Below are 19,192 nucleotides of genomic sequence, written 5' to 3'. Positions count from 1 at the left end.
CAATCTGCGACTCGCCTGGGTTGCCACCATGTATGATGGATGCCTTGGCGTTGCCACTGAAAAAATGCGGAATTAATACTTGGGGTCAACTCATAATCGATGCAGAATTGATTTCATGGCCACATTTAATAACAACCAGTGGAAATCAAGTGTCAAAATTTAAATACTACCAATTGCTGAGCTGGACAAAAGCAATAGAAAAGGAACTAAAAGGGAACTCGAACTTGGCATTTAAGATCTTGTAAATCCTCTTGTAGGAGACTCCACAAGAGGACGGGCAATGTACGTCGATACTTAGGTGTAAAACTGCACTTGGAAATGGCCATTAGCAAAAAAATGTAGATTTACACTTTGGTGCAGTAGTAAATTTACACACAAGTAAATCAACTAAACATGTAAATTTAGCTTTGTGAATCAGTCATGCATTTAGAAATAACGAACGAACCAGGAAACAAGCAGTGTCTGTGTACTCTACCAGACTTTAAATGAGTTGCTTAATACTTTAACCCTCTCTCCTAGTTCAGGAAATAACCCACCTTGTCTGACAATACCTTCTCTACTTTAGCTAACAACCCCCTGACCCTGGTTATTTTTTCAAGGCTAAATTCTGATCCCTGTGTAAACTGGAGATTTAGCCTATGTAAAATAGTCAATTTGAACCGCAGTAATGTAACTGAGTTCCTCTACAAATGTCCTTTCCACAATATTCTTCTGTGCCTAATATGCGCATCTCCTGGCAGGATTTGTGTTACAAAACTCTGCCTTAGGTATAATGCCTCTCCCTATGTAATGGAACCATATTCACTAGTACTGCATTAGTTAACCAGCCGAGCGGCTATATATCTGTTTGCTCCATGCATTCACTCCCTCATTGGATATCCTTGTCGTCTCAGTACTGAAGTATGAGGCGACAGTCTCTTTAATGAGGGGCTGTAATTCAGAGCGGGATATTTGTAGCACTTCTTCTTCCTCAAGAGGATGCTCTGTATTATTTTTGCGTGGAGCTTTTCTGCCCTCCATGATGGCCTGTCTATGAACAGCAATACGCTATAACAGAATTAATTTCCTGTTTTAAGGGGTTACTAGGACACCATGGGTCAAATGTACAAAGGTTTTTTTTGGGTTTGAGATACCATGCTGCACGGTTCTTAAGCGGCCAAGCCCTGACACAGAAGAAAGAGCTTTCTGCCCCAGCCCAGAACATAAGCGGGGAGTGTGTCAGGAATCAGGGCATAAAGCCACCCTGCACAGAGGAGCCAGGTAACAAAAGCATGAAAAAGCAAAAAACAATATACTGAAACAAGCATTTGCAATGCAATAGGTCTCGCATTAGGAAAGTTTAAGCTATTGGTCTTGTAAATGACAATTATTTAATTTATGTGTTGGTTTTGAAAATAACTAAATTAATAGCTTTGTCATTTACAATGCCAATAGTTATAACTTTCGCAAATGTGACACCTATAGCATTTGTAATGCAACATGTTTTGTATTTACGTGACTTAGATGTATGAATATTACAAATAACAATGGCTTTTATTTTTTTTTAAATAATACTTAAATAAAAGTGATTGTAATTTAAAATGCAATAGCTTAAACGTTTGTAAATAACTTTTGTGAAGATTATGTTCAGTGTATTTTATTGTGACGAAAATCCAAGAACAGAAGTGAAATATTAACATCTTTTTGTGACATTTGTAATAAAGCTTTAATCATTGAGAGAACATATTTGAACCAGTTGTTGTTGAATGGTTGCACATATTGATGCAGTGATGGCGCGGAGTGATGTTGTGGTGGTGGCGAGTGATGCTGTGGCGTTCAGTGATGCTGTGGTAGCGCATAGTGATGTTGTGGTGCCCCTGAGTGATGCTGTGGTGGCCCTGAGTGATGCTGTGGAGGCCGTGAGTGATGCTGTGGAGGCCATGAGTGATGCTGTGGAGGCCCTGAGTGATGCTGTGGAGGCCGTGAGTGATGCTGTAGAGGCCCTGAGTGATGCTGTGGAGGCCCTGAGTGATGCTGTTGAGGCCCTGAGTGATGCTGTGGTGGCGCATAATGATGCTGTGGTAGCGCATAGTGATGCTGTGGTGTTCCAGAGTGATGCTGTAGTGTTCCAGAGTGATGCTGTGGTGGTGCTGAGTGATGCTGTGGTGGTGCTGAGTGATGCTGTGGTGGTGCTGAGTGATACTGTGGTGGTGCTGAGTGATGCTGTGGTGGTGCTGAGTGGTGCTGTTGTGGTGCTGAGTGGTGCTGTGGTGGTGCTGATTGATAATGTGGTGGTGCTGAGTGATGCTGTGGTGGTGCTGTTTATTCCGCCAGATGGAACTCCGTTGAACATCCCTGGGGTATTTGCGACTTGTGCAACGGTGGAGTACAAGACCTTTTCCACGTACTTTTAATCTGTCTAAATCCGACTTTGGTAGAGGTTCGGCCACGTTTTATAAAACCTATCCGTTTTATAAAACCGATCCGTTCTAGAAACAATGCTATTTTAACTCAAGACTTAATTACGCTCTGTAAGTCTCCCCCAAACAAACTTGTCTGCTATAACTTGCTCAATTTAAAGAGCTTTTAAAGCTCTTTTAAAAGTGCATAAACCGAACACTCATAAATCCATGTATTTTTATTCATCAATTTCCATTTACTATGCCTATAATGAGTTTTAAGTAGTTTTAAAAAGTATAAATACAACTATTTTATATTTTGTATTTAAATGTGTTGAACTCAGTCGAGGTCTGAATCAAATAAAATTTGAATTTGAATTGAATTGAACTGATTCGGGGTAATGAGGGTTACCGGTTAGTACCTGAGTCATTCCATGCCTCACCCAAATGCTAGAAAAGCGCAATAAATGTGCCCTACAAAAATATAAATGTATAATCAAAAATATAAGTGCACTCATAACCTCACAGAGCTGCTTATTTCAGTGAGTGCGTCTGTGAGTGAAAAGCTCAAATTTTTCTAGAACATATAAGATTTTGTGCGTTAAAATTAGTTGCCTGTAGATTGCAGTTGTTAATTTCGATTATAAAATGAACTGATGTCAACATCTCTACTTTCCAGAATCAGAACATCCGAGGCCCTATATATGAAAAAATTGTTAACTTTTATTCTTATAAGTGGCTGAGGACTAAAGGGGTTGAACCAAATACCCTCTTTGACTTCCTACCCTGTTCTCTTCTGGGAGATATTTCTACAGCTCTCTATGCCGATCTTATCGCCAAGGTATGTGTGAATTGTCTAACCAAAACTTGTGCATTCGTTTAATTTGCGTGGCCAGGCTGCATTTCTATTTATCTTTTAAAACTTTGATTATTCTATGACTTTTTATTGACATGAAGAATATAACCAAAAAGACAGCTGCATTATAAGTGCCTGCATTCTTGAAGCTGAAAGTGCTGTCTTTTTCTAATCTGGAATCATTATGCGCTGTGATTCAGCTGTATATGAAGCTTTGATCCAGTTACACAGTTATTTAAAAATCTGTTAGAATAAGAGAAGCATTGGCTGGTTTTCAGCATAGCTAAAGGTTAGTGGGGTAAAAGAGAGTGGGTTGGAGTGTCGTAAAGTGGAGTAGAGTGGAGTGTTATGGAGTAGCGTAGAGTGGCGTGGAGGGGAGGGAAGTGAAATGAATGTCATTGAGTAGCGTACAGTATTGTGGAGTGCAGTGGAGGGAGTAGAGTGTTGCAGAGTGGAAGGGCGTTGAGTTGAGTGTCGTAGAGTGGAGTATAGTGTTGTAATCAAGTAAAGTGTCATAGAGAGGAGTCGCATAGAGTGTCGTGGAGTGGTATAGAGCAGAATGGAGTGGAGTAGAGGATGTTGCATAGAGTGGAGTAGAGTGTTGTAGAGGACAGTGGCGTAGAGCAGAGTAGATTGTCATAGAGTGGAGTGACAGAGTGGAGTAGATTGTTGTAGAGTGGAGGGCATTGGTGTCATAGCGTGGAGAGACATAGAGAGTCAGAGTGGAGTGTCATAAAGTGGTGCGGATCAGTGTGTAATAGAATAGAATAGAGTAAAGCGAATTGATTGGCATAGAGGGAGTTAAGTAGAGCATCATAGAGTGAATTAGTGTTGAAGAAGGCATAGAATGGAGTAGAGTGGAGTGACATAAAGTGTAGTAGAGTGTCAGTGGCACATATTTTAATGAAGTAGTGCATCATGGAGTGTCGTAGAGTGGAGTGTAATAGAGTGGCCTGGAGTGAAGTGGTGTGAAGTAAGTACACGGGTGCAGAATTGATTGGCATAGAGTACAGTGATGCAGGGGGCAGTGGCACAGGGTAGAGTGGTACAGAGTAGATTGCAGTGGAGTCAAGTGCAATGACGTAGAGGTCAATGGCGTAGAGTAGATTGGCACAGAGAGGTGTAGAGTGGCACAGAGTGAAGTGGACAGCATGGAGTGGTGCAGGGTAGAGTGAAGTAGTGCAGGGTAGAGTTCAGAGGTGTAGCGTAGAGTGGCATAGAGTAGGGTGGTGTAGAGTTCCATGGTGTAGAGTGGAGTGATGCTGGGTGTAGTGGTGTAGAGTGCAGCATCATTTGCAGTTGCACAGTATATAGCTTCAGAGTAGAAGAGTGGTGCAGGGCAGAGTGAAGTGGAATAGAGTAGTGTCCTAGAGTGCATTTGAGTAGAGTGCTGTGTTGCAAAGTGGGGTGGTACAGAGTGGAGTTGTGAGACCTAGACTGGAGTGGTATAAAGTGCAGTGACGAAGAGTGCAGTGGTGAATAGTCGAGTACACTGGCATAGAGTAGAGAAGTGCAAAATAGAGTAGTAGATGCAAAGAGTGAAGTGATGTAGAGTACAGTGTCAGAGTGCAGTGGTACACAGTAAATTAGAGTGGCATAGAGTGCAGTGGCATAGAGTGCATTGGCTTAGAGTGCAGTAAGGTGGGGCAGAGTAGAGTTTAATGACATAGAGTAAAGTGGAGCAGAGTAGAGGGACAGAGTATTGTGAGATAGAGTGCAGTGCTGCAGAGTATCATAGAAGAAAGTGCCATATAGTGCATTGGTGTAGAGTGCAGTGGCATAGAGTGGTGCAGAGTAAAGTGACAGAGTGCAATGGGGTTGTGTAGAGTAGAGTGGTATACAGTGCATTGGTGAAGAGTAGATTGGCATAGAGTGCAGTAGTGTATAGTGTATTGGTTTTGAGTAAAGTGGCCTAGAGAGCATTGATGTAGAGTGCAGTGGCATAGAGTGCAGCTGTGTAGACAAGAGTAGTGTAGTGTGGAGTGGCATAGACTGCAGTGGCATAGAGTAGATTGTTTCAAAGTATAGTGAAGTGGCATAGTGTGCAATGACATAGAGTAGAGTGTTCTAGAGTGCAGTGGGGCAAATTAGATTAGAGTGCCATTGAGTGGACTGGTGTAGAATTCAGTGGCGTAGAGTGGAGCGATAAAGAATAGAGTGGCTAGGAGTTCAGTGGCGGAGAGAGCAGTGTTGCAGAGTAGAGTAATGTAGAATGAAGTGGAATAGAGTAGAGTGATGCAGGGTAGAGTGGAGTAGTGCAGGCTTAGAGTTCAGTGGTATAGAAAGTGGAGTGATTGAGAGTAGAATGGTGGAGAGTACAGTGGCATTGAGTAGAGTGCAGTGGAGTAGAGGGCAGTAGAGTGTCATAGAGTTGAGTGGTGCAGAGTAGGGTTGTACGGTAAACTCCGCTCTGCCATCAAAGTCCACAGAGTTTTTGAAACTCTGCACTCTGCTTGGAGCGCTGAGTTTGACAAAAAAACACTCTGTCAACCACCAGCAGAACAAAGCTCAGTTTACTGGCATGCTCAGTTAAACAACAGGTTCTGCCAAAAAAGAAACAAGAGCGTGCTTGGTAATTTAACTTGATAGCGATACATGAACAGAAGCCGATTACACCGTTTTCCCTCTAAGAGACTGAACCTCCTGCCCTCTCTTCTACTATGCATTTGTTTAGCGAAGGGGTGGGGAGACATGCTGGAGCTGTACTACTGCTGGGAAGGGAGAAGAGAGATGAGGCGCCTCTGCCTGCCATGGAGCCTGGCCTACTGGGATGCGCAGGCCACAAGAGGAAGAAGGGGGATAGAAGACTGAATGACACGGATTCTGCAGGGCTGGCCGAAAAGCGGCAATACTTGGGGCCACGTCCATCTAATGTCAGCATTTGAGGAGAAGAAGCCTGTCGGCATGGACGGAGAGAACACCTCACGCATTTGGAGTATGCTTAATCTACTTTAAAATATTTTGAGGGTCTGAAAGGGCACCTCTCCAGTGGGATAGATCTTCACAGAGCGAGACATTGGGAAGTAAGATCTGAATGCACCTTTTGAGATGGGGGAGATCGCTGCCGCCAATCTGTCTTCACTTATGCACAGGGCCTGGTAACCCTACCTCTGTATGAACATAATGTCATGAAGCTGGTCTCGGTAACAATGGTTATTTTGTTTTCCCTCATTCTCTCCCTCTGCCGTTTGGTGCCCATGTCTTCACTGGCAGTTAAAAGGCAGACAACAGGCTTTTATTTTGGTGTGTCTTGAAGCAGCACCAGAGATGGGACAGATTTTTCAAATCACAAGAGGGGTCAGTATAAGGTAACAAAGGGAGTAGATAGAAAGAGAAGCACAACACAACACAATTGGCATAATAGTCATTAATGAGTAGGAGGTCTTCTTTGCAGACGTTTTTGTTGATGGAGCGGTTTTGGAAAATGGCTGCTTCGTGAAGTGGCAACTGTGCCGGTGTCCCCACGGACTGCTGCAGAAAGGGGAATTTTTTAATGGGTGTTTATTTAACCGTTCATGGCGGCAGGTCTACGTTTGCCACCTTGACTACGCCTGCTAGTGGAACTCCACGGAATTTGCTGGGTTTTCCGTTAACTCAGTGGAATTCCGCAGAATGAAACTCCATGAACTATGCCCAGGCCTTCTGCAGAGTAGAGTGCAGTGGCATGGAGTGCAGTGGCATAGAGTGCAGTCATGAAGAGTAGAGCGTCAGAGTGTAATGTATTAGGTGCAGTGGCATAGAGTGCAATCAAGCAGAGTAGAGAGTCAGAATGTTGTGTCATATGGTGCAGTGGCGTAGAGAGCAATGGCAGAAAATGCAGTGGCAGAGAGTGAAGTGGCATAGAGCACACAGATGTATAAAGGTGCAGAGTAGAGTGGTGTAGAGAGCAGTGACATAAAGTACTATGGTGCAGAGTAGAATAGAGTGGTGTAGAGTGAAGTGACATAGAGCGCAATGGTGTAGGGGACGTAACATGCAGTGGCATAGAGTAGAATGTTGTAGAGTATAGTGGTGTAAAGTGCAATGGCGAAGAGTTGTTGGAGTAGGTGCAGTGACATAAGATGCATTAGTTTTGAGAAAAATGTTGTGAAGTGGATTGGTATAGAGAGTAGTGGTTTAGAGTAGAGTGGCTTAGCGTAGAGTGCAGTGGTGTCGAGGGTTGCAGTGTAGATACAGTGGCGTAGAGTGGAGTATAGTATATATAAATTTCTTTATTCGGCTTTTCACGAAGGAAAACCATAAAAGTAACATTTAAAAATACAATTTACATGTTTACACAGAAATACAAATTACAGAAATAGGTTCCAAAGAAATTCATACAGAGACGATTTTATAATTTTAAAAAGAAAATATCAAAACATTTCAGTGCGTTGAAATAAAATTCCAAGGTGCTCTTTACAGGTTTTTCCTATGATTCAAAATACATTTTAAGAAATTAAGGACAATGTAACAAACGGATTCAGATTCCAGCATTTGGAGGTGAAGGAGTGCAGGCCGACATTGTCTAAGGCCCCAACGCCTCAGTGTTGGTAGTAGCCATATTTTCCTGTGTGCGTGATGGAATTTACAGAACATGATAACATGTATATTGGACTGGTTAGATTCCCCATCACAGGGACATAAGGGAAGACTTGCGTCCCAGCTATTATTCGCGGGGAAAGCAACCAGTCTAAAAAAAGTATCCAATCTGAATCTTGTCAACAACATTCTCTCATGTGTGGTGACCTGAAAGGTAAGATACGGCTGAATGCCGTAAGTTGTCTGAACCAGGTTCGCGTGGAGAACCAAGGGTTTTGACGACTCGGAAGTCAATCTCAGTGTCTCTAAATGACCGAGTGCTAGTTGTTTTAGGGCTCTCTTCGGGAGGTCAACTATGGTCTCTGGGTGGAAATAATATTTCTCAAGACCGAGGTCTTTAAAGAAATTTCTGATGTAGCAGAGCCACTTTACTTTTGAGGACTGGTCAAGAGCCATTGTATCAGCTACAATTGACTGTGTCAGTGCATTTTTGACAGAAGTCCAAATGCGCCGCCACAGCATCAATGGTTGAATCTTGGGCAAATCCTCTAGGTAAGGAATTCCTAGTTCTAAATGAGAGGCATAGGTTGAAGTGCCTCTCGGGGTGGCTAAAAGAAATCTTAGGAAGGTGTTTTCCGCTACCTGAAGGGCACTGGTATCTGTGTGTCCCCAGACTCCCGCTCCGTACAGGGCGATGGCCTGGCACTTGGCACTATAGATTTTCAATAGCTCCACTGGAGCCCTCCTCCCCAATCTCTGGGAGAAGCTCATCAGGGCCGCTATGGATCTACTGAACAAATGGCATCTTGTCTCTACTGCTGGCTTCCATGTCAGTCTTTCGTCTATCATGATTCCAAGGTATGGGTACTGGGGAGTTACCTCTAGTTTTTGGTTGTCGAGATAGATGTCTTTTACTCCTTTTTTCCTGGTACCTGATATCATGTCAAACGTTTTTTTGACATTCACTTGTAGATCCAGACCGCCCATAAAAGTCGTGTATCTATTCAGAGACTTCTGCAGTTCGCGCGGTGTACGCGCGAGAATGACAGCATCATCCGCATAGAGTAGAGCGGGAATCAGGCGCTGTTTTACACGTGGGAGGTTCTGGGCCCCCCTCAACATCTCTGGCTCCAGGCCATTAGTGTAATGTGAGAAAAGAAAGGGGGTCAGGACACACCCTTGCCTGACTCCACGCTCTACTCCAAAAGATGCCGTCAGCTCTCCGTTCAGGCCAAAGCGCACTCTTGCCGAGGCGCTAGAATAGAGTTCCCTCAGAAAATCTAAAAGGGGGGGGGTCCACTCCCATTTGCCTTAAGACTGTCCATAGTTTTGCATGCGAAACGCAATCAAAAGCTGTGGACAGGTCTACGTAGACCATGTAGACCATATTCTTCTTTGCCTGTACGTATTTACCCATAATCAGACTGAGATTAAGGGCCTGCTCTACCGTTCCGAAACCCTCTCGAAAACCAAACTGGAGATCGGAAATAATGCCTCTCTCCTCACCCCATTGCTGAAGTCGCTCAAGGATTACTCTCCCAACAACCTTGCCAAGTGAGTCCAGCAATGAGATGGGGCGATAGCATTTGACGTCCTGGTGGTCCCCTTTTTTGAAAATGGGGACCATGATAGACTTGGTATAGGAGTTTAGCAGTCCCACATTTGCGGCGGCTGTGCACACTCTGGTAAGAATAGGGGCCCAGAGGTCCAAGTTGTGTTTAAATAGGTCCACCGGGACCCCATCTGGGCCTGGGGCTTTCCCATTCTTGCTTAATTCCAGAGCCACTAATAAGTCGGGTATGTCAAAAGGCAGCGGAATTGGATATTCTACTTTTGGAATGATGTCAGCAGACCCAGCTGTAATTGAATTGTTTTTAAAAATATTAGTGAAGTGTGCCACCCATGTTTCTTCGTCTATGGCCACTTCGATTTTAGGGCTATTATTATCAGTGAGATAAGGAGATCTAACAGTTCGCCAAAAGGGCTCGCTATTTTTTGAGACGGCGCTCGTGTGCAGGTCTTCCCAGAGTTTCTGTTTCAGTTCTTTAATTCTTAGTTTACGTTCCCTACTGTATTGGCACCTAAGGAGTTGGATCTGTCCCACGTCTCTGGGTTTATTATGTAGGGCGAGTTTTAGTTTGGAAAGAGCTAGGGTGCAGCTATGATTGAACCACCCTTTTTTAATAGGATTCTTGGGCGTCGATTTTGTGGTGAGTAGTCCCATGATTTTCTCTAACATTTGTCTAAAATTATTTAGGACTTCTTCGTGGTTTACCGAGAGATCAAAGCATTTAATTATATTGGGGTATGCCACGTCAACCAGTTTTTTTGTGATTTCGTTTGGATTAATTTTTCCCCATTTTATTGTGTAGCCATTCTGTTTTCGTAGCTCTAGCTTGTTCTGGGAAAGAGTTTTTGCTATTGCAATATTTTGGGGCTTATACTCAGTTAGATAGAGGTCTATCCTCAGCGCAAAATGGTCGCTCAGAGAGTTGGCAATGACCTGAAAAGCTTTGGCTGTGTCTAGCAATCCAGGGGACAGGAAGATGTAATCAACTGTCGTTTGAAAACCTCTGCCCACGAAGGTCGGATGGAGGGAGTTTTGATCCGGACTTGGACGATTAGCTATTACAAGGTCCAAGTCAAAGAGCAGATTGTTCATAGCATTCCCCACCTTAGTGTGAGCAAAGTGCACTAATGGGACCTCAAATTCATCCACTATCCCACAGCAGTGTGATTTCGCCTGTGGGCATGGTTGGAGGTTAAAATCCCCTCCCCATAAAAGATGAGTTGCCCCTTGTCCATCCTTCAACTGATAGAGTTGAGTCAATCTCTCCTGTACGTTGCGCAAAAGAATCAGAAAATGATCTTCCTCTAAGTTGTTATAGGAATTGACCAAAAGAATAGACTCCTTATTCGCAAAGAAAAGAGAGAGAATTTGACAATTTGGATCGGAATGGACTCTGGACACTTTTAGATAGTTCAAGGTATTTGCAATGTACGTTATCAACCCACCTTTGGGCCTGCCTATTGAGCTACGCACAGCTGGGATAAAATAAGTTTTATAGCCCAAGAGGTGAAGTTCTATTGTGGACCATGTCTCTTGAAGACAGATTATTTTACATGGTTCCAAAAAATTCAGGGCCGTCCCGTCCTCAATCTTTGGGCGTAAACCCGCCACGTTCCAATATAGTGTAAGTATGGGCAATGTATCAGCTTTTTTTTGCTGCGGCTTCAATGATTACCGGAGGTGTTCTTATTTTAGGGGTCGACTGGGGTGAGCTAGAGTTAATAGATTCAGTTTCCGTTGGTGGTCAATCGACCATTTCAAGGCCGCTAAATCTATTACTCAACGGGATGTTATACCAAGGGTCCCAGCGGGGCGGTTCTCTGTGTACCGTCCTCTGCGTATGTGGAGCCCATTCTTCCCAGCCTCCGCCCTGATAACGCGATCCCACTAGATGCCAAGAATTATCATACTCGCGATAGCGGGGGCCCCCATATTGTCTAGCGTTAGAAAAGTCGACCTGACGGGGGGGTGGTGCAGCCCAGGGAGAGTCATGATCATGATAAAAGCCATTGGGTTGTGTTGACGGGTAGAAAAAGGAGAGTGGTTTAGTACCTATACCTCCATTTGCATTCGTGTGGTCCCAGGAGCAGATATAATCTGCTATGCGAGGGTCTTCGAAAGTAATCACGATGCAATCTCCTGAAATCGTTTTTCTACCTTTACCCACCCATGGCGTCCTACGTACTGTCAAGATCCTTCCATGCCAAGTTGGAGGCATGGGACGGTTAGTCTGTAGCCAATGTTGCGCCTTGTTTTTCAAGGACCACGTAGGTTCAGCATTATGGTCCGCTAGCTCAGGGACACCAGTCATTACCACTACGTAAGGTGATGCGTCCGGGGGCAAATCTACAGGGAATCTAACCTCACCGGGTCCTCTAGAAACATTTCTATTAGCTACTGGGACTGGAGGATTAGAGGCTAAAGTTTGAGTCACCGGGGTTTTAGCTGTTGCTTTATTTGTTGCCACTGTCTTCGATGCAGGTGTTGTTGTTGACAGGGCATTTCCCTGTAGCGGGGTAGTGGCTGCATTGATAGTTGGATTCAATGTGCTCTTGGTGTTCGTTGATATAGGTGTTACAGCCAGGGATACATTTTTTTGAACAATTGCGGGTTTCGGATGGATATTTACAGGCTTAAGGGAAGGTTGTTTATTATGAATCTTTCCCCCCGTTTTTTGGGCCTCTACCAGATGGTTATGGTGTGGAAGGTTGAGAAGCTTGGATATCTGAGTCTCCAGCTGCACTAACTTTTGTTCTACTGGTTGCAGACATAGTTTAAGAAGGTCAGCGATCTTGTTTAGAAGCTGTGAGTTGTTACTATCTATTGGAACCTTACTAGTGGATAGAAAAGTGGGCGATTCCAAATTGATAGGGGTAGGAATTTCGTGATCAAAATGGTGGATCAACGCAGGGACTACAATCTGTTCTACTCTAGGGGGTGGGTTCTGTGGGATGCTAGAAATATGTTCAGTCTCATTAGGGGTAGGGTTTTTCGGATCATTCTTTCTTTTACTTGTTGCACCCTCCCTCCTCCCCCTTGCTTGGATTCTTTCCTGTGATGACATTTGTGGCAGGCTTTGGGATAATAGCTCGGGGGTTCTTTCGAGATCTGAACTAATCTGTGAATCTGAAAGCTGGGACGCCGACAAATCCACGTTGATATGCAGACTGCGTCTGCCCTCACAGAGCACCCTTCCCCCTTCATTATTATTGCCAGGTGCAGGTGTTGTAGCGTCTGCCAAATTACCCAAAGAGGATCTTTTGGCAAATGCTAAGTCCAGGGAAACCCTTTCCTCCATCAGTGAAATACTTTGGTCTATGAATGTATTAGCCTTTGTAATGAAATCGTCCATAGGACCTAGCAATTTACCCACACTACCAGGGGCCTTAGTTTTGTTTCCTCTAGTCAACACCATGTTACTTATAAAGTGACACAAAAGGAAATAAGATGAAAATAAAAGGGGTGGCCCAGTCCAGTCTCTCCAGTCCTCGAACGGCCTCAAACGGCCCGCCCTTTGCCCGGGCTTCGCTCCGCGCTTCGACCCGCGTACGCGGGAAATAGGCTGTTTATGTACGTGTGTAATGAGGGCGTGTCAACAGGGAGAGCGGGCCAGGTGGTGATTATCGGCCTCGCAGGGACTCCTGGAACTTCGAGTCCCTGCCTTCACCCTCGCAGCCCTGGACTCCTTACAAGCCCCCACGGAGTAAGTTGGTGAAGCGGGACCCGCGAAGCGGATCCGGCGAACTGTAGCGTACTGCACAACGCTCTTCCCAGCAGTAGAAAACACTGTCCACAGCTCCGTTATTTGGCAAGCACAAGCACAAAAGAAGCAGCCCACTGGAACCAAGGGACGATAAGGGTTATATCCAGTCAGTGAGTAGTGGGCGTGTCAACAGGGAGAGCGGGCCAGGTGGTGATTATCGGCCTCGCAGGGACTCCTGGAACTTCGAGTCCCTGCTTCACGCAATGTGCAGTGGTATAAAGTGCACTGTTGTAGAGTGCACTTTCATAAAAAGTAGTGGCATAGAGTGTAGAGGGATGGAATAGAGTGGCGTAGAGTGGAGTGGCACAGAGTGAAATCTAGGGGTGTAGACTGCAGTTACATAGAGTAGATTGAAGTGGCGTAGAGTGCAGTGGTATAGAGTAGAGTGTCATAGAGTGAAGTGTTGCAGAATAGATTAGTGTGGCTTAGAGAGGATTGGTGTAGAGTGAAGTGGTGAAGAGTGGTGCAATACAGAGTAGAGCGACATAGAGTACAGTGGCATAGATAGAGTGGCATTAAGTAGAGTGGCTGAGGGTGCAGTGTTACATAGTATACTGTTGTACAGTGCTGTGGTCTATAGTAGAGTAGCATGGATTGCTTTGGCAAAGAGTGCAGTGGCACAGAGTAGAGTGGTGTAGAGACAGGTGGCATAGAGTACAGTGATGCAGAGCAGAATAGGGTGGTGCACAGTGCAGTGATGGAGTACAATGGCATAGAGTGCAGTGGCATACATTATAGTGATGTAAAGTGCAGTGGTGCAGAGTAGATTAGTGTAGAGTGCATTCGTTTCGAGTAAAGTGGTGTAGTCTGCAGTGGTGTGCAATAGAGTGGAGTGGTGCTGAGTGCAGTGGTGCCGAGTGCAGTGGCGTAGAGTACATTGTTTGAGAGTAGAGTGCAGTGGTACAGAGTAGATTACAGCAGTTTAGAGGGGATTGGCATAGAGTGCTCTGGCGTACAGTTGAGTGGTGCAGAATAGAGTTCTTTGGCTCTTCTGTGTAGAGTGCAGGGGCATAGAGTGCAGTGATGCAGAGTAGGGTGGCTTTGAATAAAGTGGTGTGGAGAGGTTGTGATGTATTCCTATAGGTTCTGAATCGATCCCCCTATTCCTGACCCTATTCTGGTTAAACAAACCAACAAGTTAACTAGCAGTCAGCCCATGAGGCAGAAAACCCCCATGATGCAGATACCGTTATCTGACGCAGTCACACTACGGCACAGGAACGTGTTATCTGATTAGGTCATAACGCTTGCGATCTAATTAGACAAGCGATATTCCTCCAGCCCCTGATAAGGCATACGGAGTTCTCTAAACAAATCAAACCTATGACAACCTGGGCAAAACCCTGCGGCCATTGTTTTGATTTCACCGAGAACTTCAGCAAAAGAATGTGCTAACGAGCAAGTCGTATGACATCCTTATTGACGTATCTATGTCCATCCTTACTTCAATCTCGGCACCTTAAAGGTATAAATATTACCGATATTGCCCTATGCAAACACACGCGGTGGTGACGAGACGGAGCAGCCATACTTGCCGAAGCCCAGAGCAGAGCAGACCCCGCTGGCGCAGCCCCGCCTTCCTGACGCGCTGAGAACGAGACGCGCTGCTTTCTCCTGCCGAGAAATCCAGCAACGGCGCTTCCGGGTAGCCCTCGCAGGCAGCCTGGAATATCGAGACCAGAGAGAGAGATACCATCCCTCATTCATCCTAACTTCCAGGTACAGAACTGAATAACCCCTCACAGAGAATTCTTTAGTTATTCACTTGGCAAAACAAACTTAACTTAAACTGTAACTTTCTATTCCCGCCCACGCATTAGACTTAGGTCAGGTACACGGGGTAGGCGTATTTAGAAACACCAGTTGAGTACGTTTAGTCAAATGTATATATGTATGTAATATATTTAATCATTTTAAACCTTCATATGGCTTAGAAACCATATCAATGTTTTTACAGTATTATTTTATACTTCTGCTTTTAATGTATGCACTTTACTTAACTATAAGTATTGCAATAATATCGATCCATTTCTCTTGTACGAGAAAAGAGACTGATCAATAAATAACATCTTTTTTTGGACACGCCCGTCTCTTCCTTTTCTCTACAATCTGATGAGACTAAGAATGCACGTACTGACTGAGTAAAATAATTTGCCTTTTGTTCACACGACTCTCGAGATATACTCTTGATTAGGGGAGAGCAAAGTTGTCATGTTCTATGGTTGTCAGAAACTAAATCCCTTCTTGTCTAATCAGGGGAGTTAATTCTTTCCTGAACATTCGAGAAAGTTTCTAGTGAACTCTGAGCTAAGCTGGCAAACCCAAAACTTTAAGTCTAATATTGACAGTAGTAGACCTAGTTAACGTCTGGCCTAGGCTTTTACTATTGAAGGTATTATTCCAATGCGCAGAGCCTATTGGGATGATAGGAACTACACTACATGGCGCCCAACGTGTTTGGAAACGGCGATAAAACTAACATAAGACATTTAAAGTAACTCAGTCGTGCTTTCTCACTCAGACCCCTTTTTCCCACTATACTCCAAAGACGTCTGGAGTGGGTGAAAGGTTATATCCGCCAGACCTCGCAGGAGGGAACTCCTATGTATGGTTCTTGGTTTAGTCAACGTTGAAGGATACACTGTTCCAAAAACATTGTGCATCTAATCTTTGTTTCCATAAGAAACCTGATCTGCAAACAAACAGAATAACCATCCTGTCGGTAAAATGGACAGTGATGAAGAAAGAGAGACAGTTAGAATAGCAACTGAACTCGCAGCAGCTGATGCTACTTTGCAAGACGCAGACCCGGAGATAATACTCATCCCGGTCATCAAAAGGAAATCTATAACCTTAAAACTTATAGAAAATGGACTGACACCTAGAGGTGGCACAGTCATATTCGTAATTGAGGCACACGAATATCGGCAGACAGAGGTATACTATTCATGGATACATTTTCCAGCAGCAAATGCTGTAACCAAGTACTTCCACTACTACAAAATAGAGGAACCTCCTGATATTTACACTCCTTTCGAGGAGGTGGAAGTACCACTTAAATTTCAAGAGCATTTGCTCTTATTTAATGGCGCCCTAAAACATAATAATCACATCACCAGGCTCGGTCCTTTAGGTAGACCAGGAGCAACGTGGCCGGTCCTAGCCGGATACACACCACATCCAGACATCGACGGGATGTCTGCAGCAGAGCTTTTAACACAGCTAAAACAATTAATAAAAATACATAGACAATTAGTCCAGTATGTGATGCGGACTTCAACAATTCAGCCAGCAATTAAACTCCCACAGCTGACCCCTCACCAGGGGAACACAAATAAAATTACACCACAGAACATCCAGTCCTGCCTAGGTAAAGTACCGGCTAAACGGGAACAAATACCTTTCTGGCTAGCGCAGAAAATCACGCAAATAGAGGCGGTGTTTCCAGACACCACCCCATTAGAAAAACACCGGATTCTGACTATCTGTCTTCCAATGGGAATCGCACCACACATTGAGGACTGTGACACTTGGGGTACAGTCTTTGCTTCCATCTACACAAAAACGCACGGTGTTCCATCCATTTCGGTAATACCAGATGTGCTAAAACAAATTCAAGACGAATATGGTCCAGAACCCGCTTTAACTCTTGGTATGAAATTACTAAAAGACTTCAAGCAGGTCTAGGCTATATTATTAGCCAACATAAAAGGTGAAGCAGCAAACGTGGCGATCCGCCAGAGGTTAAAGGAGACAGATATAGCAGACCAACCAGCTGAAATTGCCAGAATCATAGAAAAATCCTATGAGGAACTAGGTAGAGATAGTTTAGGTGGAATACCAGTAAAACCACAACTGATTGAAAGTCCTGAAAAAATATTTTTTAATAATAATTCAACATCACCAAAAAAGAACTGGGATGGAAACAAACAATCCAATCCTAAAGAAAAGAAATTCCAGTCCAGAGGAAGGTCTCCTAGGCGAAGGGAGAAATCTCCGAACCAAAGACCCAGGTCACCTCAGAGTGACCCCTCTGGGAAAAGATATAACCTTAGAAATAGGGATAATATAAAAAAGCCTGATAGATATCAAGACATTGATACACGTCCCTCTCAATCTTTTCAGACTTCCTCGCAGAAATCGGAAAGAAGAGGACGATCAGAACAAAGAGAAGAGCACACCAAGTCCAAAGACAAGGAACCTGCTCAGCTAAAAAAGAAATTACAATTCCCAAAAAAGAAGGTAGCCAGTATCAAGGTAGTTAACAATGCCGAGAATACTGAGGACACAACTGAAAAACGGAGAGTGGGCTCAGACAATGCTAGACAGCGCAGCAGAAGTGAGCATAGCTCGCAAAGTCCTTATGAATCATCTGGAGACAGTGGACACGAATGAATATCTTCAAGTGGAAACTGCAGACACCAGAGTTAGCAAACCTCACAAAATATACAAAATAACATTACGTATAGAGGGGGATAAGACTAGAAAAATAAGGGGACTATTTTGGGACAATCTCTTCAAGGGCTATGATATCCTTCTAGCTGAGAAAGACTGGCCACCAGAGTTTGTTAGGGAGTGCCCTCATGGCGAAGAAGTAATTATGCCTGCCTTCTCAAATCATATCCCAATTCATAAAAAATACACACTTGCCAGAAAGTGGGCAGTAGCTCAAGCCCCTGCTTTATATAAAAATCACGTAGGATGGGATGAGGACTCTCCTCCTCACATAATCCAGTTAAAATCACAACCTACTGCACAAAGGCAGTACCCAATTAAGCAAGAAGCTAAAAAACAGGTAAAAGAAATACTAGATCAGCTAGAATACCAGGGGGTGATTGAAACTTGCACCTCACAAATGAACAACCCTTTGTTTCCGGTCTCCAAACCAGACAATTCATACCGTCTAGTTTTGGATTACCGACACCTTAACTCATGTTGCAAAACTTTTGCAGTGCAAAATTCGCATAGTGCTGCACTAATGAATAACATAGTGCGCAAAAAATACAAAACAACATTAGACATCTCTAATGGATTCTTTTGTCAAAACATAGCACCAGAAAGCAGATATTTAACTGCATTCTCAATAAATGGCACTCAAAAACAATTCTGTCGGTTAGCCCAGGGGTACAAGAACAGCCCGGGAGTATTCTCAGCGAGAGTAACAGAATTACTACAAATATATGATGATGAAGCATTATCTTATGTCGATGACATTTATTCAACAGATGATGACTTGGATACTCACTTGAAAAGAGTGAACACCATAATACTTGGGTTCGCAGCAGAGGGTTACAAATTCAACTTTAAAAAATCCATAATTGCCCATCTGAAAGTCCTGTTCTTAGGATATGAATTATCAAGTGAAGGCAAAAGCCTGGCTGACAATTTCCTAGAGAAATGTGCCGTAATCCAAGCACCTAGAACACTAAAAAACTTACAGTCAATTCTAGGCTTCCTAAATTTCGGAAGAACATACATTGCAAATTACGCAGAAAGGGTCAAACCCCTTTATGATCTAATTATACCAGATTTCAAAAGAACAAATTGGACTCAAATACACACAGAAATTCTGAGATCCTTACAAACAGACATGCTAATTAAAACAAAATTAGAAACACGTGATAATACACGCAATCTTGTGATTCGAGTCATCCCAGGGAGATGCGGATTCACATACCTGACCTCTAATGAGGGAGAAAAGGTACCAATTGCATTCAAATCACACTTGTACACTAAGGCTGAAATGAAATTTAGCCCAACGGAAAAAATTCTAACTGCAACACAGACAGCTATAGCAAAAGAACGAGCCCTGGCACAAGGTAAACGAATAATAATCGTGACACCGATACCAGCCCTAGAGGCTGTAACAAAAGCAAGAATTCCAAATGCTAAAGCGCTCCATCCAAGATGGATACAATGGGCTAATTCTCTTGCTGCAACAGACGTGGCATACGAATTTGATCCTAACTTAAAAACACAGGAATTTCTCCAATATGAATTCGAATGTCCTCCGCCGACCGAAATTCTGCCTCTAGAACATTACGGCTGTATTATATATACAGACGGATCAGCACAACCCGCAATAGGGGGTAAACAAGCTTACAGTG

At 43.8% G+C, this 19,192-nt stretch overlaps 1 protein-coding gene across 8 annotated transcripts in view; it reads left to right on the top strand.

Moving 5' to 3' along the window:
* The window catches only part of LOC144768773 (uncharacterized), a 9,320,023-nt gene that overhangs the window by 6,879,525 nt on the left and 2,421,306 nt on the right, over positions 1-19,192 (top strand). For 7 of the 8 annotated variants that reach the window (XM_078652694.1, XM_078652695.1, XM_078652698.1 and 4 more), the window contains one exon: positions 3,058-3,219. The exons of the other annotated variant lie outside the window; for it this stretch is intronic. In XM_078652694.1, the coding sequence (XP_078508820.1) occupies positions 3,058-3,219 (162 nt within the window). The remainder of the gene's footprint in view (positions 1-3,057; positions 3,220-19,192) is intronic. 8 annotated transcript variants of the gene reach the window in all.

The sequence above is a fragment of the Lissotriton helveticus genome, chromosome 7 (genome assembly GCF_964261635.1).
Source record: "Lissotriton helveticus chromosome 7, aLisHel1.1, whole genome shotgun sequence".
NCBI classification, from domain to species: Eukaryota; Metazoa; Chordata; class Amphibia; order Caudata; family Salamandridae; genus Lissotriton; species Lissotriton helveticus.
Note: the sequence above shows the minus strand (reverse complement) of the source record. Positions and strands in the feature narration are given on the sequence as shown.